The following is an 18594-nucleotide window of genomic DNA, read 5'->3' on the forward strand; positions in this document are numbered from 1 at the left end:
TATACACAGAAAGTTGCCAGTGAGCAACCCGAGGTGTCATGTGATCTCTTCGGCATAGTCTGCCACAGAGCGAGACCGGGGTGTCCGGTTTTGCAGCTGATACCATACTAAAATAATTTTTACCGTACCATTTTGATGTCGTCGTCCGAGGGGTTGCTGGTAGCGTAGTGGGTAGGGCTGCTGCCTGTAGACTTGAAGGTCCCAGGTGTAGTAGCCTTGAGCAAGGTACTGACCCTAAATTGCTCCAGTAAAAATGATGCAGCTGTAGAAACAGCAAAATATTTGTAAGGTGCTTTGCAGAAAATTAGTGAAGTAGAAGTATGATTATACAGACATTGCTGCACTGTACCCTGCATTCTTTACAATGAAATTTGGTGCCATTTGGCAATATGATCACCTCCCCCCACCCTCCAACACCGCTGTATAGGCCAGTTAATTGCTCTCTCTGCCCCTTGGCGCTGTGCGTGTAAGTCCGGGGTAGATGGACAATGGAAACGAAAAGGTGTAATTTCTCATTCGGCAGTCCGGGTGTCTATTTTGGTGCCATTGCGGAGAAGATTACAGTTAGTGGCAGCTCCAAACGGGCTGCTATATTCAACAGTAACAACGGTGGGACCCATCTGTCATGCGGCTATAAACTGCACAAGCAAAGTCCATTCATTTCTCACCCTGTCACTGTCCCCAGCAGAGCTCATAGCGTAGAGTGGTCATGTATGTCTAGAAAAAATATGACCTGCCCCGATGACGGACCCTGCAGTTTATTAAGACTGAATCCTCTCCAATAAACCTGATGACATGGACCATGGACAGCAACCATGTAAGAGCCTTCGACCAAAGCCTCTCCATTATGCATTCTTTCTATTACAATTTCTGTTAGGAATATGTAAAAACAAACAGAGGTGAAATATTGGATCACTGTAATTGATCTTGACTTGAATTCTCCCTTTGATTGGTAAAACTCCTAAATTACCAATAAGTTTCAGTCCAAATCTTAATGACAACTCCACCCCATCTCCTCATTCCACTTTGGAATGCCCAGGAGGGATGACCAGCCACTGGTACTTTGACCCCTAGAGGTTTCTTTTTCTCCCCTTCATCAAAGCTTGGAGTTTTTTTGTTTTCCTCTCCTCAGTTGCCAGCTGACGTATCCTAGTTTTCAGCTATAACTGCTGCTGCTCCGTATTCGATATTTGTATTGCATTCTGTACATCCTGAACTTAAATCAGTGCTGTGTCTTCTCGATGAGAAGAACGCTCCGTAAAAAGAAATTGATTCGAATTTAATTTGATGAGGTTAGATTTTGTTTTGGATTTCATGCACCGAAGAACACTTCCTTCAGGTAGTATGTCTCATTTCGAGAGCTGTGGAGGGGTCTTATTTCCTTCGAGTCACATATTTTGCATGTTCTTCTGAGCAGAATGTGTCTCTTCGCCTCATCAACAACGAGGAGCTCGGGATATATATAGATCCCCTCTCTGATCCCTATGGACAGGGTTTCAGGCTCCAGCCTCTTTTTTCTGCCCTGACCACACCATGAACTCTGAGCATATGTGGCCTGTCTGTGCTTTACAGTAATGAGCCGAAACCACGGCTTCTCATCACAGCGTTGCAGATGTTGTGGCTCCTCACTCCATCTGACTCGAAGATGATGTGCACCTCCCTCTTTCAGTAACCTAATTCCACGCGAGCCTGTGCTGGTGTTCTTTTACCGTGTATTAGAGTTGTAATGGGAGAGCTCCTCTTGAGTGTATATTGTTGAATGACAGTCTTAAGCTCCGAACGAAGAAAAGCAGACTATCTGTATCTGTGCCGGAGGAAAGGACTACTTGCTCCGGCCAAAAGCGTGACACTCTCTAATCCACTGTATTAATCTCGAATCACTCTTGAAACCAAAAAGCCTCGCAGGTGAACGTTTTGGGATTTGACAAGTCCGAAAATTGGGATTTGAGATACATTGACATATTGCTGGCGTACTGTTTTTTGTTTCCATGCCACTTTTGAATCAGTGCTGTTTTGGTGTCCAGTTTGGTGAAAACCTGGATCATCAGCACAAGTTACAAATAAGCCCCGCAGTCTCCGAGTTCATATTTTTGCCGCTACAGTTTTAAGTTCCAGAATAATTCCTGCACAGGAGACTCTTGGCTCATCCGTCTGCTCCAGTCTTGGGTGCCTGAACTTGGACTATGAATCTGTAAGAGAATCTCCGGGATACAACTACACAACCCAGGACTGTCCGAGAAAAAAAAATGCCTGTGGAACTTGAGACCTAACCCCCCAGGATGGGCATGGTGGCAGTCACATGACCCCATGAGTATCAGTTGCACCAGCTGTTGCCCTTGAGAAAAGAAGGGGTGACACCCAGCGCTGCAGCAGGCCGCACTTATTAGAACATATGCTTGTACATTGTACTCTTGTACTCTAGGTTTTTTCACACCGGGAAAGAGTTATTGGAAATGAAATGCTGTCTTGCGTACTTGCCTCTGATTTTTAACATTTTAATAGCCTCGATACACATTTGCTCCTGTTGCACCGCCGACTACTCATAATGTGTGGTGTATTACTTCTCCGCTATGTGCACTTAATGTCAGTGACTGAAGTAGTGCTTTGTGCTCTAATTGGAGGGCTGTCTGAGTGCGCAGTGGGAAGGGATTGTTGGACTGTGACAGGTGAGATGTGATCACCATTGTTTGGATCACCTCGCCAGTAATGGTGGGCTTTATTTGTGGTCTGTCTGATTTCATCCAATGCCCATAATTAGGGGATGAAAACATGTGGGCTAACTGTGTGGGCCACCCGTGCAGAGTCTGACAGCATTCACGGCTATTCAGATCTCGACCTTGGAAGGGGTTAGGGTTAGTGACAGAGAGACAATTCTATATGTAAAGCGATGGAATATTTGAAATACCCCCGCTCTGTTAGTGACACGTTACACGTGTGGGGCTCGGCAGCTTTAGCCGCAGCCATCTGAAAGGGCCTTGCGGACCGTCGACTGAGCAGTGATAACTGACCCCGAGTCAGTCTGTCCTCACATCCTAGTCAACATTAAATTTCTTTATATGTATCACGTTTTGATTACAGTGTATTCTTAGCTGCAGACGCAGAAAAACACGGATGATTATGCTGCCAAAACCCATTAAAATTCCCAATATAGATGCTTCTTCTGAGTAAAAAAACATCTTATATGGAATCTATCAATAATTGATGAGTCAATGCTTGTTACCATTGACAGTTATGCAGGAAATGATCATACTAGGGCATAAATGGTCATTGTAGTGTTGTCTACTGACTCAAAGTCTTTAGCAGAGCCTTCTATTATCTTACTACTTTCAGATGAGATTGTCAGAACACCTCATGTGAGGTATTCACCCGCAAGAACAACGACAGGTTGTTCCTGAACAATTCAAGTAAGTGAGGGCAAAACACTGTTTTGGCTAAAGCAGCAGCATTAGATTAACTCGTAGCGTAAATATTTTTGGTTTCTTGAAACAATGCAGTTACTGTACTGCGGAAGTTGCGTCATCTGTGACGGAAGACGCCGAGTCCTCTCTCCGTGCATCATCAATAAGCTCGCGTTGTATCTCACCCCATTTCACTCTACTGTAATGTATACTGTATGCTGCTGCAACCAAGTTGAAGTTCCCCCGGTGGCTAAAAGAGCTTTAATTCATGTATTTCTTCGCGGCTTGTCTGGCGTTGGTGGTCTGGAGCTTATCTCAGAAGCATACACAGGGCGTGAGACTGGGTACACCCTGTACAGCGTACCAGGCTGTTGCAGGCAAATCACACTCAGTAACTTGCTAAGGGCAGTTCAGAGTTAGCAGTTCACCTGAAACACATTTTTGGACTGTGGGAAGTAACCAGAGCACCTGGAAGGAATCCACACAAACATGGGGAGACCATGCAAACTCCGCAGAGACTGAGCTGGATTTGAACCCAGAGTCCAGGAGCTGTGATGCACTGGCGCTACCTGCCGCACTGCCAGAGGCCTTAGATCAGCATCCTCCTTGCTTTGCAGTGCCTTCCTTCCTTCCTCTCCCATATGAAGCTTTTGAGGAAGGTCAGTTATTTTGCACGTGTCACCTCTGCGTTGTGGCTCGTGTCCAATGGACGGACGCTGAGAATTTCTGACTATGGCAGCCGAAGAGGGTCTTTTCTGTTGCCTTGGCTTTAGTGGCACCCGCACACATGCAGCTACAGTGAGATCCAGAGCTAGAGCTAGAGTGGGATCTAGAGTGAGATCTAGATCCAGAATGGGAGCTAGAGCGAGATCTAGAGCTAGAGCTCTGAGCCCGGAGTGCGAACGCAGCGGATCTGCGGCGGCTGCGCAGTAGCGCCGGAGCTCGGTGGGCGGACTGCGCTCCGAGTTCACTTTAAATACAGCGCCGAGGAGGCGTCGTGGCAGACGGAGGGCAGCGCGAATGTGTGTGTGTTCGTTCGGCCGAGCATGTGACAGGCAGCGCTTCTGTTCTGAGTCGAGCGGTCTTGCTGGAGACATCGACACCACGGCGGCGAAGCCTCCTCCTGCGTGAATGGGGCGTGTGGACGGACGCGCAGCGCACCGAGCCCGGCTGTGAGTGACACCCGCCCCTCGCGGCCATCCATCCGACCGTTGATGCCGGCGGTGTCCCTCCGTCCAGCAGCGGCCCGGGCGCTCGTCACGTCACGTGTGGCTCTTCTTCGTCTCATCGCTTCTCTGCGTGGTTCGGCGGTCGCGGGACAAGAACGCGCACGACGATGAAGTTCAAGCCGAACCAGACGCGGACGTACGACTGCGAGGGCTTCAAGAAGCGCGCGGCATGCCTGTGCTTCAGGAACGAGCGCGAGGACGAGGTGAGGCGAGGCGAGGCGAGGCGAAGCGCGTGCGTCGACGCGTGAAATAGGCAGCGAGCGAGTGGCATAATCGAGTCAGTCAGTGGAAGAATTGAACGTGAGAAATCATGTGCGCGCTCGTAACATTTACCTTCTGCATCGGCCGTGTGCGTGTTCTTAAATAAATGAGAAAAAAAAAAAAAAGACCGGTTGTAAAATCAGTTAATTCGTGTTTAAATTCCTACGCGGACCGCTCTCTCTTCTCCATGGAAGCGGCGCTGCGCGGGCGCGCGCTCTCTCTCTGAGTACGTGTCGGGCGCTCGCGGCCATCCAGTTTGGGCTGGATCGTAAACCGCGCGCCGCAGCCCCGCAGACCGTTCAAAGACCCTTTTACGTGATTAATGATCTTAGCGCCACGGAGGAAGATCGGGGAATTTTATTTTATTGGCGTGATGGTGGGGCGATTTTGTTAAGTCAGAGTGTGCAGAATTATTATTTTACACGTTTGGGAAGATTGGAGGTATTAGATAGAAGAATAGGAATTATGATGAGGGGCGTCCAGGAAAATCATGATTTGAAGAAGGGCTTGGTCTTTGAGTAGTAAAAAGAAAAAGACACGGGACACACACAGATATGCAGACAGCTGAGATGGCGCGATCTCGTGTCCTCGCGACCGATCGGCGCGCTCTTCTCCCGCACTGTGACCGGGAAGGACCGGACCGAACCGGCCCACCGTGGCCGAACCGCGCGTTCCCTTTTCGTATTTCTATTTTACATTAATACTACATCGTGTCCTCTGATGCGTATGTAGTCGTCGTGTAGAGACTGTGTGTGTGTGTGTGTGTGTGTGTGTGTGTGTGTAGTTGGTGAATATTAAACGTGAGAATTGGACACAGTTTGACATGTAAATATTCTCTCAGGTAAACCTTCATTTAGCTGACAGATTTGTCCAAGGTGACCAACACCAAGAGAAAATCAGCTTTGCAATGAATGAACTATTTCACAGCAGGGTAATCTTTTTTTTTTTTTTTTTTTTTTTTTACTGTTTCAGTTCAGAGTAAGCAGGGCTTGATCAAAGGAGACTGCAGCTGGATTGCAGTTTGAACCTGGAACCTTCTGGTCACAACACCCCTAATCCCCAGTACCTGCTGGGCTCTACTTCCTGCCAGATGTTAGGGTTTACCGTCCAGTTCACTATGCTATACAGTGGGTACAGTTGACCGTGCCATGTGATCGGCCTCCAGCGCCAATCAGGCAGTGGATGATGGGTAACAATAGTGGAGGTGTGACCAGCTTCGGTCTGATGTCACGTTTAGTGCTGGAACATCACCTACTCAAAAGTGCTGTTGGCTGCACGTTCGGAGTCTCCGCGATGGCGATGAACGTCCCTCGCCGACATCGGAAAAATATGTGGGTGCTGGAAAAAGTACAGGAAATCAGCGTGCGCCTCTGTGCTGTTTTGCCGTTGATTTGCGTTGAGTCTCGGAGGATAATTTAGTGTACCGCTCCTTTTCGGCTCTGATTAAAATGTATAGGTTGTGTATGATGAATTTATGGTTGGGTGGCGGGGAGATACTTGTTTGGAGAGACTCTGTAGGATGTTCTTTCTTCCTATATGCAGCATCTGTACCTTAAATTCTCATTTCCCCCCCCCAAATGATGGCCATTTCCCTTTTGAGCACTTCTGACCCAAAGTTTGGGAACTAATTCAACTTGAAGGAACTATTTCCAAAGAGTTAAAGAACTCAAAGGGCAAGTGCCTGAATTTCAGGTGTATTAATGGCCAGACTGCAAAACTACTGAATTATGTTGAGGGCAACAGTCTTACAAATGACAGCATGTGTCAAACGGGGACAAAGCATATCAGCAAAGGGGAACATTGGTTGCAAGTCAAGCTCGCCAACAGGGATGGACAGACTACACAGCATGTTTAGTATCAGAAATGACCACCGAATTGAATTGGCGCCTCTATGACCCAGTCTTAACAAAAACTGTCCATTATGAAGGTTGCAAAACTGGAATTTGTAGTACGACTGCCATTTGCAAACTGCTTTTATCGAAGATGTATAACCTTCGTAAGGAGCACTAGACCTGGAGCAATTTGAAAAAAGGCAATGTGGTCTGATGAGTCATCTTTCGTCTTGTTTATACATCCAGATGGGCTTACCTTTGGAGAAAACCAAAACATGCCTTCACCCCAGAGTGTCTGTTGCCAAATGTTAAATATGGTGGTAGGTCTATAATGGTTTGAGTCCCCATCTTGTGGGTGTCATTCTTTTTGGTGATTGCTCTGTATGGTCATATAATGACCAAGGAACTTCAGACCATTCTATAGGGCGACAGCAACCTGTAGTGCAAACACCCTACCTTATGATGTTCTCACATTCTAGGATGATAATGCACCCGTGGACACCGGGATGAACACCTTCTCTGGTGTTCCCAATAACCAGATCTAAATATTGTTGAACCTTTATGGGAAATTGTGGAGCAGAGTGCAAAGTATTTTTCTACCACCTTCATCCCTCAATGAACTGGAGGCTTTTCTTGAACAATGGTGCAATATCCCAGCACACAGAGCCTGGGAACTTGTATAGCAGCATTCCAAGAAGGACTGAAGCTGATCTGAAGACAAGAGGTATCCCTACTCCTCATTAGGTCTTTGTTAGCTGTTATCTCTTATTTTGTTCACTTCCTGTAGTCCGCAAAGTACTACGCAGCAGTAAAACATTAACAAAACTGTGAAAATGTGTTTATGTATAAATGACTGCATGTTAAAGATTTACCAGTGGCTTTGTGAATGAGGTTTAACCCAAAATCATGTAATCTGTAAGAGGATGCTGGTTTGTGTAGGGTCATCTTAACTTGCAGATAAGACTCCCGCATCTGAGCTGTGTGTATGTGTTTGACAGTGATTTTTCTCTGATTTACATGACTGTAAAAGCTCCAGTTCTGTGTGTGTGTGTGAGACAGAGAGAGAGAAAATTTGTGACAGTGCTAACCCACAGAATACAGCTTCCTCCCCCTCCAGGCTCCTCTTGTGCAATATTTATGCTCCAGACGTCTCCTGCTTGTGCTCCATGTAAAGGTTAATCTCCACTTAGTCTCATTTGAAGCCCACAAACTATGCAAATTTTTAAAGGATGCTTTCCTTATGTGTACACCTCATGCTCCTGGTCTGGTTCACTTAACGCTACTCATTTTAACTTTTCTCATTTTATTTTACACTTCGACATGAATGTCTCGTGTATAGACAAACAAGGTAGAGTAAATATTTTCTTGTAATTATGGATGCACATATGCAGCACCTTTCATGTGAACATTGTGCCTTGCCACTCGTACAGCACTGACCAACATTTAGCCTGACTTTTGAAATGTCAGGCGGCTTTAAAGATTTCTTCTGACTTGAATAAGTTGGTAGCAGAAGAATGCGTGCAATTCTACTGGTGTAAATAAAAGGTCCGGGCTTGGCGTGCCGTGTGAGAACATGCTCAAGTCTTTGAAACGATGTTGTCTGAGGAAAGTTGGTGACACTGGTATCAGCCGGTTAGCTCTATGTACATACCATGTGGTTTGGCTCCTCGTGATCTTCCGTATGCATATCGAAAGCATCTTTTGACTTGTACATCGTGAATACGCAGCGTGTCGCTCGCCTGCTGCATTGGCAACTGTTGCATTGCTGCCTCGAAGCTGCTGCTCTCTCGGTTTATGTGCCGTTGCATACCTGGCAAACTCGAACTGTCAAAACGCTGCAAAAAGGCCACTGCTGTTTCCACTGTTGGCTACAAGGCCTAGTAAGGTCCGGAAAATAACGAGGGATCTTGACGTCCCCCTTCCGGCCGACGCTGGACTCCGTGTGTGCAGATGTTATTTTGGAGCTCGGTGATGAGTGCCCCCTCACCGCTGCGGCTCGAACCGTGGTTCTGTCGTGGGAGGCCCAGCCCTCGAGCCTGTTGCTTTTATAATAGTCTTCCGGTGACGTGTGTTCATATCGGACTGTAGGCTTACACATTGAACGGCGGAAACTCGTATTTGCAAGAGTTTTTTGTTTTTAATTTTTAGTCACAGTGCCAGCATGGGACTTGGCAGGTATTGTAACAAGAATTTCTAGGATTGTCACACTGGTCAATTCTTTTGCCTGCTGGAAGAGAGTAGGCTCACGGAGCCACACTGCATTGTCCATCTCCAGTGGGCCCTTCAGTCCTCAGTGGATGCTGCGCTGGCAGGATGGCAGTGTCATCAAAATGACCCGTGGACTCCTGTGATGTAGTCGATGATTACCTGTCTTTAATTTTTTATATTAAGGTTTTGATATGCTTGTGAGTTCAGGGTATGGGGCTGAGGCTGTGAGGATTGAGGCTGAGAAGTCAGTAGTAATGTTCTGAGATTGACTGCACCACCAGTGAAGCACATTGGGACCTGTGTGTGTGTGTGTGGTTTTTAATATTGCTTCCACTAAGTTATCACTGCAGAAGGATTTAACGTGCTTTACATCCTTCTGCACTGATCACTTGGTAGAAGTAACTTAAAAAATACATGGTGAGTTCTTGGTATTTGCTGTACAGCCATTGATTGTGGCTCAATATTGTTGGTGGTCATTTTTGAAAGCTCTGGAGGAGTTGTCAGTGCATAAATGACTATATGCTGGCTGATCCAGGTCCAGCTGTGTTTTTTAATTTTAATTTTTAGGTTAATCAACTCTGTTTTTAAGTGGACTTTCATCACAGCGAAATGTCCACCGAAGTGAGCCTTTGATTATTAGGCGAATGCTTAGCTTGGCTCTTCTTTTGCAAGCATTTAACTACCCACTGTCGCAACATTGTGTGAGTGAGTGAATGAGTGAGTGAGGCAAAAGTGAAAAGAGGAGTGTGTTTATATAGGCTGTGACATAATGCCATATTGCATGAGTCCACGCCTCGATCGGTGACAGAACATTTCTACCAAAAGTAACACGTGAAATGCATAAAATCAGAATCAGTTATGAATTTTTGTGATGTCTGTACATGAAGGATGGTTCAGCGTTGTGTAGCATTACAATGAATGTTAATGTGATGTGTGTAAGTAAAGTATGTATTTGCAGCTGGGTGAAATGAATACTTTGTTCAGGTCAACAAGTCATTCGTTAGGTTCATTTAGTCATCTAGCTGGCTAACCATTTCAATCAAGTGGGAGCAGTAAGTTTTACCCTCTTGCTGAAATTAGTAGCTTATTGAAGCAAAATTAGTCTTAATAAAGAATGAGATGTACCTTAAACCATCTAAGACCATCTCTGCACCTAACTAAACCTTGTAGTGTAGGGCAGAATGATGGCACAGCAAGTAGCGCTGCTGTCTCTCAGCGCATGGGTGGTGCGAGAGGACGCGGGTTCGATCCCTGCTCAGTCTGTGTGGGTTTCCTGCTGGTGCTCTGGTTTCCTCCCACAGTCCAAAGACATGCTATTCAGGTTCCCCCATAGTGTGTAAGAGACAGACAGAGAGAGAGTGTTCCACTGATGTATGGATGAGTGACCCATTGTAGGTAGTGTATCTAGAAGTGTAAATTACCCTGGTGAATAAGGTGTGTGGGCTGGTAACACTACATAGAGTCCATTGGAAGTTGCTTTAGAGAAAAAGTGTCTGTTAAATAAATATAGTGTAGCCATTCCAGGGTGGAGTTGTTCCCTTGGATGTGACCAGCTCACAGGCTGGATGCAGAAACCACCTCCTTTGTCCTCAGCCTGTGCTGAAATGTCTCTGTAGAACCCGAGCCCAGTTTGGGTTTGGTGTCACCTGCCTTTGAGTCATTTGTCCGAGTGTCATGACTGGTTGTTGGGGCTAAACCCTGCATGAGCTATAAGGATGAGAGTGACAGCAGCGTCTAGAAATATCATGTGGCTCCAGTGTGAGAAGTGATGGGTAGCAGCGTCTGCTTTGCGCAGATGTAATTGCAGTTTAATTCGAAGGTAATAAGCACGGTTTCTGCTGCTGTTCTCCGGCCCTGACGTACATCTGTATTTTGCCGTGATGAAATTGCTCTCGGCACTTGTCTTTCGACGCAAAAGGAGGCAGCTGTGAGTTAGGCCGGTGGACAGCGCTCGTGCTCCTCTCTGAGTGTGGTGCGTTCCTCTAGGCGTTGGAATCCTTTATGGAATCGGTGCTGTATTTGTTTGTTTAATCACGTAAATGTGGTTTGACGTTTTTATTGTGGCGATAATCAGCCGAAAAACTGCTTGTTGCCCTCCCGTCCGTCCGTCCGTCAGTCCGCCCGCTTCTCTACCCCGACTACTGTGTGTCCTCCTCTGGCAGAGGTACCGCGTGATGGATAGTTACCATGGTCACTCCGAATGGGAAGTGCAGCAGCGGGGCAGCTCTGGAATTTGGCAACAAGTGCACATTGACGCAGTGGAAAAAAGCCAGAAAAGAGGCACCTTCTGGGGCCTCCATAGGGTCGCTTGAGGGCATGTGAGCACTTGAGCAGGCGGCCCGTTGCTAATCGGGACACGGTTGCGTGTTTGTTTGCGGAACAGGCTGGCTTTGATGTACCTCAGGTGGCGTCCTTAACTGCTCTTGCATCGTAGGTGGTGTGCCACCTGCTTTACCTGTGGGGACAGACGGTAAACGGCTCCCTCCACCTGCCCTCGGAAACGCCTCGATTCAGCGGCTCCTTCCCGGCTCCAGCTGAAATAGCCCAGCTGGCTGGTCGTCTTTAGTTTATGAAATGTTTATAGAAATGATAGTGTCATCATGGAGCATCAAACAGCATTAGAAAAGTCTTGCCTTTTTTTTTTTTTTTTTTGCATTGTGGTGTTACTGTAAGATGGACCGCTACTGGAGGCTGTGTTATTTCAGTCTTTTGCTGTGTTACTTCAAAGTTTCGAACTGAAAACGCTGCCAGCGCTGACGCTGGGCTCATCCTCGTTGCACAGCTGTTCACAGGTGTAACCATGGTCACGGATGGGACAGCAGCTCTATCCCGGAGCAGGCTGACGTATCCAGGAACCGGTGTTCAAGTGAGCGGAGAATCCAACTGCCAGGCTTTGCGGCTCAGCGTCTCCGTGCTGACGCACTGGTATTTTCATGGGTTTATTTGACAGCCTGTTGTGCCGTCTGTTGGAGGGAGCAGGTGTTCACATCCTTACGCAAATTCCCCTCCAGCTATGGAGACTGCGGGAGCTGAGTGTTTGTATGGAGGCGCCTGCTCAGGGCCCTGAGCCCCACCATGTGCTCTCTGCATGTAGGAGGCCCAGTGTGACCCTTTGGGACTCGCCACAGTTTCACCCCATGAGTCAGATTATGCTCTAGTAGCCCATTCTCAACACATGAAGCATTTACTACCCAACAGCAGTACTCCTCTCTCGCTGATTTTCTTGTGCCTCTGGACCCCCCCTGCCCCAAGAGACTTGAGTGGTCTTTAGTTAATTACTGCGAGGAGTTGTGCTTAAAAGCTAGTTTCAGTCCTCAGGCTGGAGAGGTCTTCTCTAGAAGGAACCTAGAAATGCGCCATCGTGAACTTGATCTGATAAGATAACTAGCATTACTCAGTTGCACATTGAATTTTGAATCCTGCACTGTGCTGTCATGGGTTACAAGGTCAGTGTTGTATGTTTTTCTGATAATTTAAAAAAAAAAAAAAAAACTCACAATAACATGTATGACTTCCAGGGCCTTGGATGGGTGCTGCTTTGGACAGGCTGGTGGAGCTCATTGGGTTTTTCGCGTCAGATTATAGATCCTCTCCCTCCCAGTCTCCTTTGCCAGAGCAACACCTGGGATGTCTCATATGTAGGTCTTTCATCAGCTCTCAACTACTTTGGCTGCAGTGTCTCCAAAGGGTTGGACTTACGGACAGCACCGGCATGACGTGGTGGAGATTGTGTGGGTTACTACATGCCGACGCTGTTGGCCACTCATCGTTTGCCATTCCTTCTGATCTCATCCACATAATTTGTTCCTCTGCCTTGCATAGGCTGGGATATGGGGGATAGTTCTGCTACTGGACATATATACAGTATCAGTCAAAAGTGTGAGTACGCCTGGGCAACTTGGGCTGTGTTTCTGGGGACGAAATGGACAGAGTGAGGCAAAATAACCCACAAGTGTCCTACATCTCTGAGAAGTGATGCAGAGAAGCTGTGAAGACAAGTTTTGGTTTTTTTTTCTGATTTAAACATTAACCAGATACTTTGTGGTGGGGGGGGGGGTCTAGTATCCAGCACATGTACTCAAACTTTGGACTTGTACTGCATGACCGTTGATCCAGTAGGCTTTCCTGGATGGAACACCAGACTTCTTCTGAAGACTCTGAGACAGTGAAATGCCTCCACTGCGCTGTGGCCACAGCTCTTTGATCTGGACACAGTGAATCCGTTGATGGGATTACTTTTAAATTGGATTCGTGGTATTGTGTTTTGGCCTTATCGTTCAGCTTCTTGTAGTACCTTCACTGTTGGGTACGTCCGTAGTACCTGTTGAGGTAGGATTTGGTTGATCGCAGATAACTGTCAAGGCGATGTATGACCAGATGGAGATTTCTCTAAGGGTATGAAAAGGTGGCCTGTGGCCTGAAGGCCATCTGCCATCTGTCTTTCCATCCAGGAGCTCAGCGAATGTGACGTGTTCCAGGGCAGCAGTTGACATTCCACACAGATGCAGAGGCATGCCTTGCAAAGTGTCACATTTGGATTAAAATGTAAAGGTCTGTGGTGTTTTCATAGAGGTTTAACAGAACATCTGTGTTAAGAGTGGACTAGCCAGCGGGGGATTAATCACTTTAAAAAGATTGACACGAGCTCAGATGCTGCTCCTTTTCCCATCATCTGTCCTCGGTGTGCTGGTGAACACTACAAGATGTCTAAAAGTTCATTACATAGCATGGCCACACTGTTAAGAGGTGCTTTTGAGTAAGAACATTTGCTTCTGAACTACTATGTATAAATGAAATTTTGGGGTAGTGAGGTGCTGCAGGGACAGTATTGAACACAGCACCCAACTGAGACCACAAGTGTTGGGATTCATGTTGAAAGTGGCTTTGAAACCCCTGGTGTGGAGGAGATTAGATCAGCTGGGGTGTAATTGAGATGTTTGGGTGCCCAAATGGAGAGGTGTTTATGGCGCAGGTGCGGCACAGTTCGGTTTAGGCTGACAATGTGTTTGGGCTCCCTATTGAAGCTTTGCTTGATCCTGTGTATTTCTAGTAGTGGGAATAACCTATTGGTGTGCCCCAACAGGTATTGCTGGTGAGTAGTAGTCGGCATCCGGACCAGTGGATTGTACCAGGAGGAGGGATGGAACCAGAGGAAGAGCCATGTGGCGCAGCAGTGCGAGAGGTTTATGAGGAGGTAAATGTCATTTTCACTATTTCCCCCATCAGTATTAGTCATCTGTAACTCTCGTCATGTATTGCAGCTCATTCAGCTTTTATAACAATTGTTGCCTAGTTACTGAGGAGAAAGTGAAATTTGATCTCTGATGTGTAATTCATTTCAAGGTTGTTAAACTACAAAAAAATCAATTGTCTTAACATCCATAGCTTTAGCAGGCATGAAAAATGATTTTCTGATTACCATATATATTATATTATTGTGTGTGTGTGTGTGTGTGTGTGTGTGTGTGTGTGTGTGTGTGTGTGTGTGTGTGTGAGAGAGAGAGAGAGATTGTAGATGGTAGTCTTCTGCCCATTAGGTAGGATGTTGTATACCATGAAAGGGTTGGATTATCAATATTACTGATCAGCAGAACAAAGCACATCTGCTTCCAGGCCCATTTGTTTATATGTTTACAAAAACAACCAGAAATTTTCTCACATTGGCAACTAAAGGCTGGGACAGCACTCTGCTGCCTTATGTATCAGAGCACTGCCACATGGATAGGTATGCCTTTCAGTGTCTCCCGTCAGTTGCTGGGCTGCATCGGGGTTAGCTGTACCCTGACCATGATTTCTTTCAACACCAGGCTGGTGTCAGGGGCAAACTGGGAAGGCTGCTGGGAGTATTTGAGGTAGGTCTGTTCATTCGCCTTTGAGACGGCAGTCCAGAGCACTGCAGGTATATTTAGTATTTTGCTTGCATGACGTTTGGACCTCCTCTTTGGGTTTTATGCCCTGTAGCAGAATCAGGACCGGAAGCACCGGACGTATGTGTATGTGCTCACGGTGACGGAAACGCTAGAGGACTGGGAGGACTCCATCAACATTGGTGAGTCATTAGCCCATAGTGATCCCCTAAACTTCACATAAACAATTTATTATCGAGACCTGTTAGTGTTTTGTCTGGCTAACTGGATCGTTCGCTCAGTTTGTATTGTGGTTGGTTAACAGTCCTCTAGTTACCTGTGAGGTAGTTTCCCCTGGTCTGTGAAGGATATTTCATGTTTCACATTAGCCTTCCTCTGGCTTACTAAGGTAATGTGTTCCTGGGGGGAGGGGGAAAAACCTTTACAATTACAATTTGTATGCATTCCTGGGCTCCAAAATGAACACAATTGCCAAATCCCATTGAAATGGAGTTCCCTACTTCAATAGTCAGTGTTAGTTGTTGTTATGTTGTATTCCAAGACAGTTTCCCTTCATTTATTACTCTGTAGTACTGTATGGCTGTCTGACTGCACTTGTTTTTGTAGGAGCTTAATAATGAAAAAATATATAAATGTGCTGCTCAGCTGTTAGGAGGCAAGTGAAATCTAAATTTGGTCCTTATGCGTTGCAGGCCAAAGCAGGTGTATTAAATGAAATGCCAAGTTACATTTTCATAACTTGAATGTGTGTATCATGGGGAAGATTGTATTATTGCTCTTTAGTTGATTCCTTTGTTCAAGGCACCTTAGCAAGATGGTTAATATAAGACAAAACAGTGATGACAAAGTTCAAAGATAATAATTAGATGATATTCTACGATAACATAGTGTTGCTATCAGCAAATCAGCCTCATCATTTAACAATTGAGAATATTCTACTTGTTGTTCTCATCAAAGAAACACAGCATATACAGTTAATACAAGAAATAAAGAAAAGAAAGGTCAAGAAAACCGTGATGGTAGTTGCTAATGAATTGCACAGAGATAAGCCATGTGGCAACTGAGTAAAGGAAAACAAAAGAACTCCAGGCCAAGGAACTGGCAGAAAAATATAGCTCTGGTGGTCCAAGTCCTGAGTCGCACATCTTAGCTCCTCTGTTTTATTGGTTCCATATAACTGGGATAGATTCCGTGCAGTGCTGCAGTGCTGTCTTTGACAAGCAGTTAATGATGGTTGGTTGGTTGGTGGGTGAGTGAGAGAGAGAGAAGTGTCCCCTTAGTTTGCACAGTTGGCAGGGGCTGAATGACTGATCTTCACCTGTCTCTCCCCTTATAGGCCGGAAGCGGGAGTGGTTTAAAATCGAAGAGGCCATCGAGGTACTGCAGTGCCACAAGCCTGTCCATGCCGAGTACCTGCGCAAACTGCAGCTCAGCTGTTCCCCCTCCAATGGCAACTCTGTTGTGCCCTCGCTGCAAGATAACTGTCCTCACTACGTCACTTCCACCGCAGCATCTGGAATGCCTCCCACTCGCAGATAGGACACACGCTCACACCCCTGCCACCAACACAGCTGCAAGGAGTCATGTACAATGCATCTTTAAAGAATCAAATGAACAAACTCACTGAGTTCTTGCAGTGTTGACACAAATATGAAATTTTATATTCTACAACTTTGTAAGAAACCAAAGCCATAGTTTCAACTTGATATTCGGTTAAAGAATGCCTTAAATGGCCTTTTTTGCTGGAGTGCTTTGGGATTATGTGGTTTTATTTATTGTACTTGGAAGTACTTTGAACAACTCACTGGATAAGTGCAGGATGTGTAGTTTAAATGAGAACTGAGAATGCCTACTTGATGTGCCATGTTTGTGGACAGAACTGTCTGTTTTGGACTCTTTAGTGTCACTGCACAAACAAGAACTGGATAATTAGTTGCCACCGTGGAATGATGTCCTTTGGAATTTCTTTGAATGCTGCTACATATTTTCACTCCTTAAAATAGGTCAGTCCTATAGCTCACACTAATGAAAATGGCGTGTGTGTGCAGTTGACCAGCCTTTAAAAGTGGTCAGACTGAGGCTTTTGAGAACAATCTGCCATGCCAAACTTTACATCTGTAAAGGGGACACTGATTGGCAGAGTTGTGTGACAAGCTGTGGCCGAGAGACCTCTGGATTGCATGGTCACGTGGCTGTAGAGAGGAATCCTGCACATGGGGCCTGGTTCTCACTGGAGTTGCAGCTCCCAGTTGACCTGTGCTGAAGAAGAGGGGAAAAAAAAAAAACACTACCTCAGTTTGACAACCACTTGAAACTCACTGTACAATTACCTTTTGGTTCTACAGCCAAGCAAATGGTTTTTCAATGTCTGTCTTCTCGGCTCTCCTTACTCTTGCCTCCTGTTTAAGGTTCTTTGCAAAGCATCCACCAACTCAGACTCATACCCAGACCATATGGTACCATTTCATTATCTAGTCCCTTTCCTGATTATGTAAAGAAGGGTTTGACTCAATCCAAGAGTCACCACTGTAGATCGGAACTTACTAGATCATGGATCACAGTGTTCTTGCTCCTCTGAAAAGATGACTGTTCTATTTGGTGGCTAAATCTCCCTTGATGACTGATACTACCTACCTGCTTCCAACCTAGAGCTATGTATTGCATCAGTATGCATCTGCCCTGGCCCTGTGGATGAGAGAATGTAGGCAACGGTAGTGCTTCCTACTGGGGAGCACTCAGTGATGTAAGCTGGGACAGAAGTCTTGTGGTTCTGATACCCTGTGTCACTGGCTGCATTATACAAGAACAGAATGGTCTGTACATATTTTGAGGGGGGGAGACTTTGTAGTTTTTACCAAAATGCAAATGTAATATTTCCTTTTCTCTAATGATGTAAAAATAAAAAAGGAAAACTGCTGTAAAAGTGTTTTACATCTACAGTGGGCTTCATTATGTGCTGTGGACAAAGTGCCTGATGCCAAAGGATTGCTGGGGGAACACAGGCTGCAACGGAGCGTTGAACACTGGGGATAAAACAAACATCCGCCCGCTGTATGTGTGAATTGGGTGTTGCGGGAGAATGTTTAGATGGTTTGTGTTATGGACTACAGGGCACCGGGCCCACGTAAAGAGTGGAATGGTACTCCTTTGAGAAAGGAAGGGATGTTTCCTGCCTCCCAGTTGGAGTTTTTCAGGTGAAAAGGCAAACTGGTCAAGTCCACATGGGGTTTAAATGAGTCTGGTGTTAAACTTTTTAAGTCTGAAGGTAGCTCATCCCTCTTCCCTGAAGTGTAGAGCTGCTCTGCCTCTGGCTAATTCTCACTGCAGTTTGTGCTGGGGAATTGAAGGAGCTCCTCCACGGGCAGATTTGGGCACCAGTCTGGGACATTGTGTCATGCAGACGTACATCTTTGAGTACATGATGCCCAGAAATATTTTGAACATTTTTTTTTTTTTTTTTTTAATGCAATTTTTTTTTTTTTTAAGGTATTGTTTTTGCTGTTTACTATTACTGACATATTTGCCTCATGCTTTATATATAGCAAAGCTAAACCAATTGAATTTAATGTTGGGTTCAAGTCTGAGGTATGTATATGAAATACAGGAGAAGCATTACTACTTGTGACAAAAATAAAGCTTAACTCTTTCATGTGGGTTTGTACTTTTGCTCTGGCTTCAGTGCGTTTGTCCAAGACATTACCATTTCTGTCCTACCATATGTAGTTAATTATTGTCCTTTTTGTATGTTAGGTCAAAGTGTTCTCCAGAGGGAAATCATTGCTCTACTTGCTGTTGTGTA

At 45.7% G+C, this 18594-nt stretch overlaps 1 protein-coding gene across 2 annotated transcripts; it reads left to right on the plus strand.

Moving 5' to 3' along the window:
- Positions 1-4309: 4309 nt before the first annotated feature.
- nudt4b (nudix (nucleoside diphosphate linked moiety X)-type motif 4b) lies at positions 4310-18240 on the plus strand. Of its 2 annotated transcripts, none has more exons than XM_018751309.2 (5): positions 4310-4830; positions 14012-14122; positions 14736-14780; positions 14893-14977; positions 16132-18240. In XM_018751309.2, exons 1-5 carry the CDS (start codon positions 4735-4737, stop codon positions 16332-16334), a joined length of 540 nt encoding a protein of 179 aa, XP_018606825.1. In that variant the 5' UTR covers positions 4310-4734; the 3' UTR covers positions 16335-18240. The 2 variants fall into 2 exon arrangements, with proteins under 2 accessions (XP_018606825.1, XP_018606824.1); XM_018751308.2 differs by having other exon boundaries at positions 4311-4830; positions 14890-14977.
- The last annotated feature ends 354 nt before the right edge of the window (positions 18241-18594 follow it).

This window comes from Scleropages formosus, chromosome 2 (genome assembly GCF_900964775.1).
Source record: "Scleropages formosus chromosome 2, fSclFor1.1, whole genome shotgun sequence".
Classification (NCBI taxonomy): Eukaryota; Metazoa; Chordata; class Actinopteri; order Osteoglossiformes; family Osteoglossidae; genus Scleropages; species Scleropages formosus.

What these genes read in the sequence shown, in the direction of transcription:
- nudt4b (XM_018751308.2), top strand. Translation starts at nt 4,735, where the DNA reads ATGAAGTTCAAGCCGAACCAGACGCGGACGTACGACTGCGAGGGCTTC. An exon ending in GGAACGAGCGCGAGGACGAG is followed by an intron (nt 4,831 to 14,011) that starts GTGAGGCGAGGC and finishes GTGCCCCAACAG; the next exon opens with GTATTGCTGGTGAGTAGTAG. An exon ending in GGCTGCTGGGAGTATTTGAG is followed by an intron (nt 14,781 to 14,889) that starts GTAGGTCTGTTC and finishes TATGCCCTGTAG; the next exon opens with CAGAATCAGGACCGGAAGCA.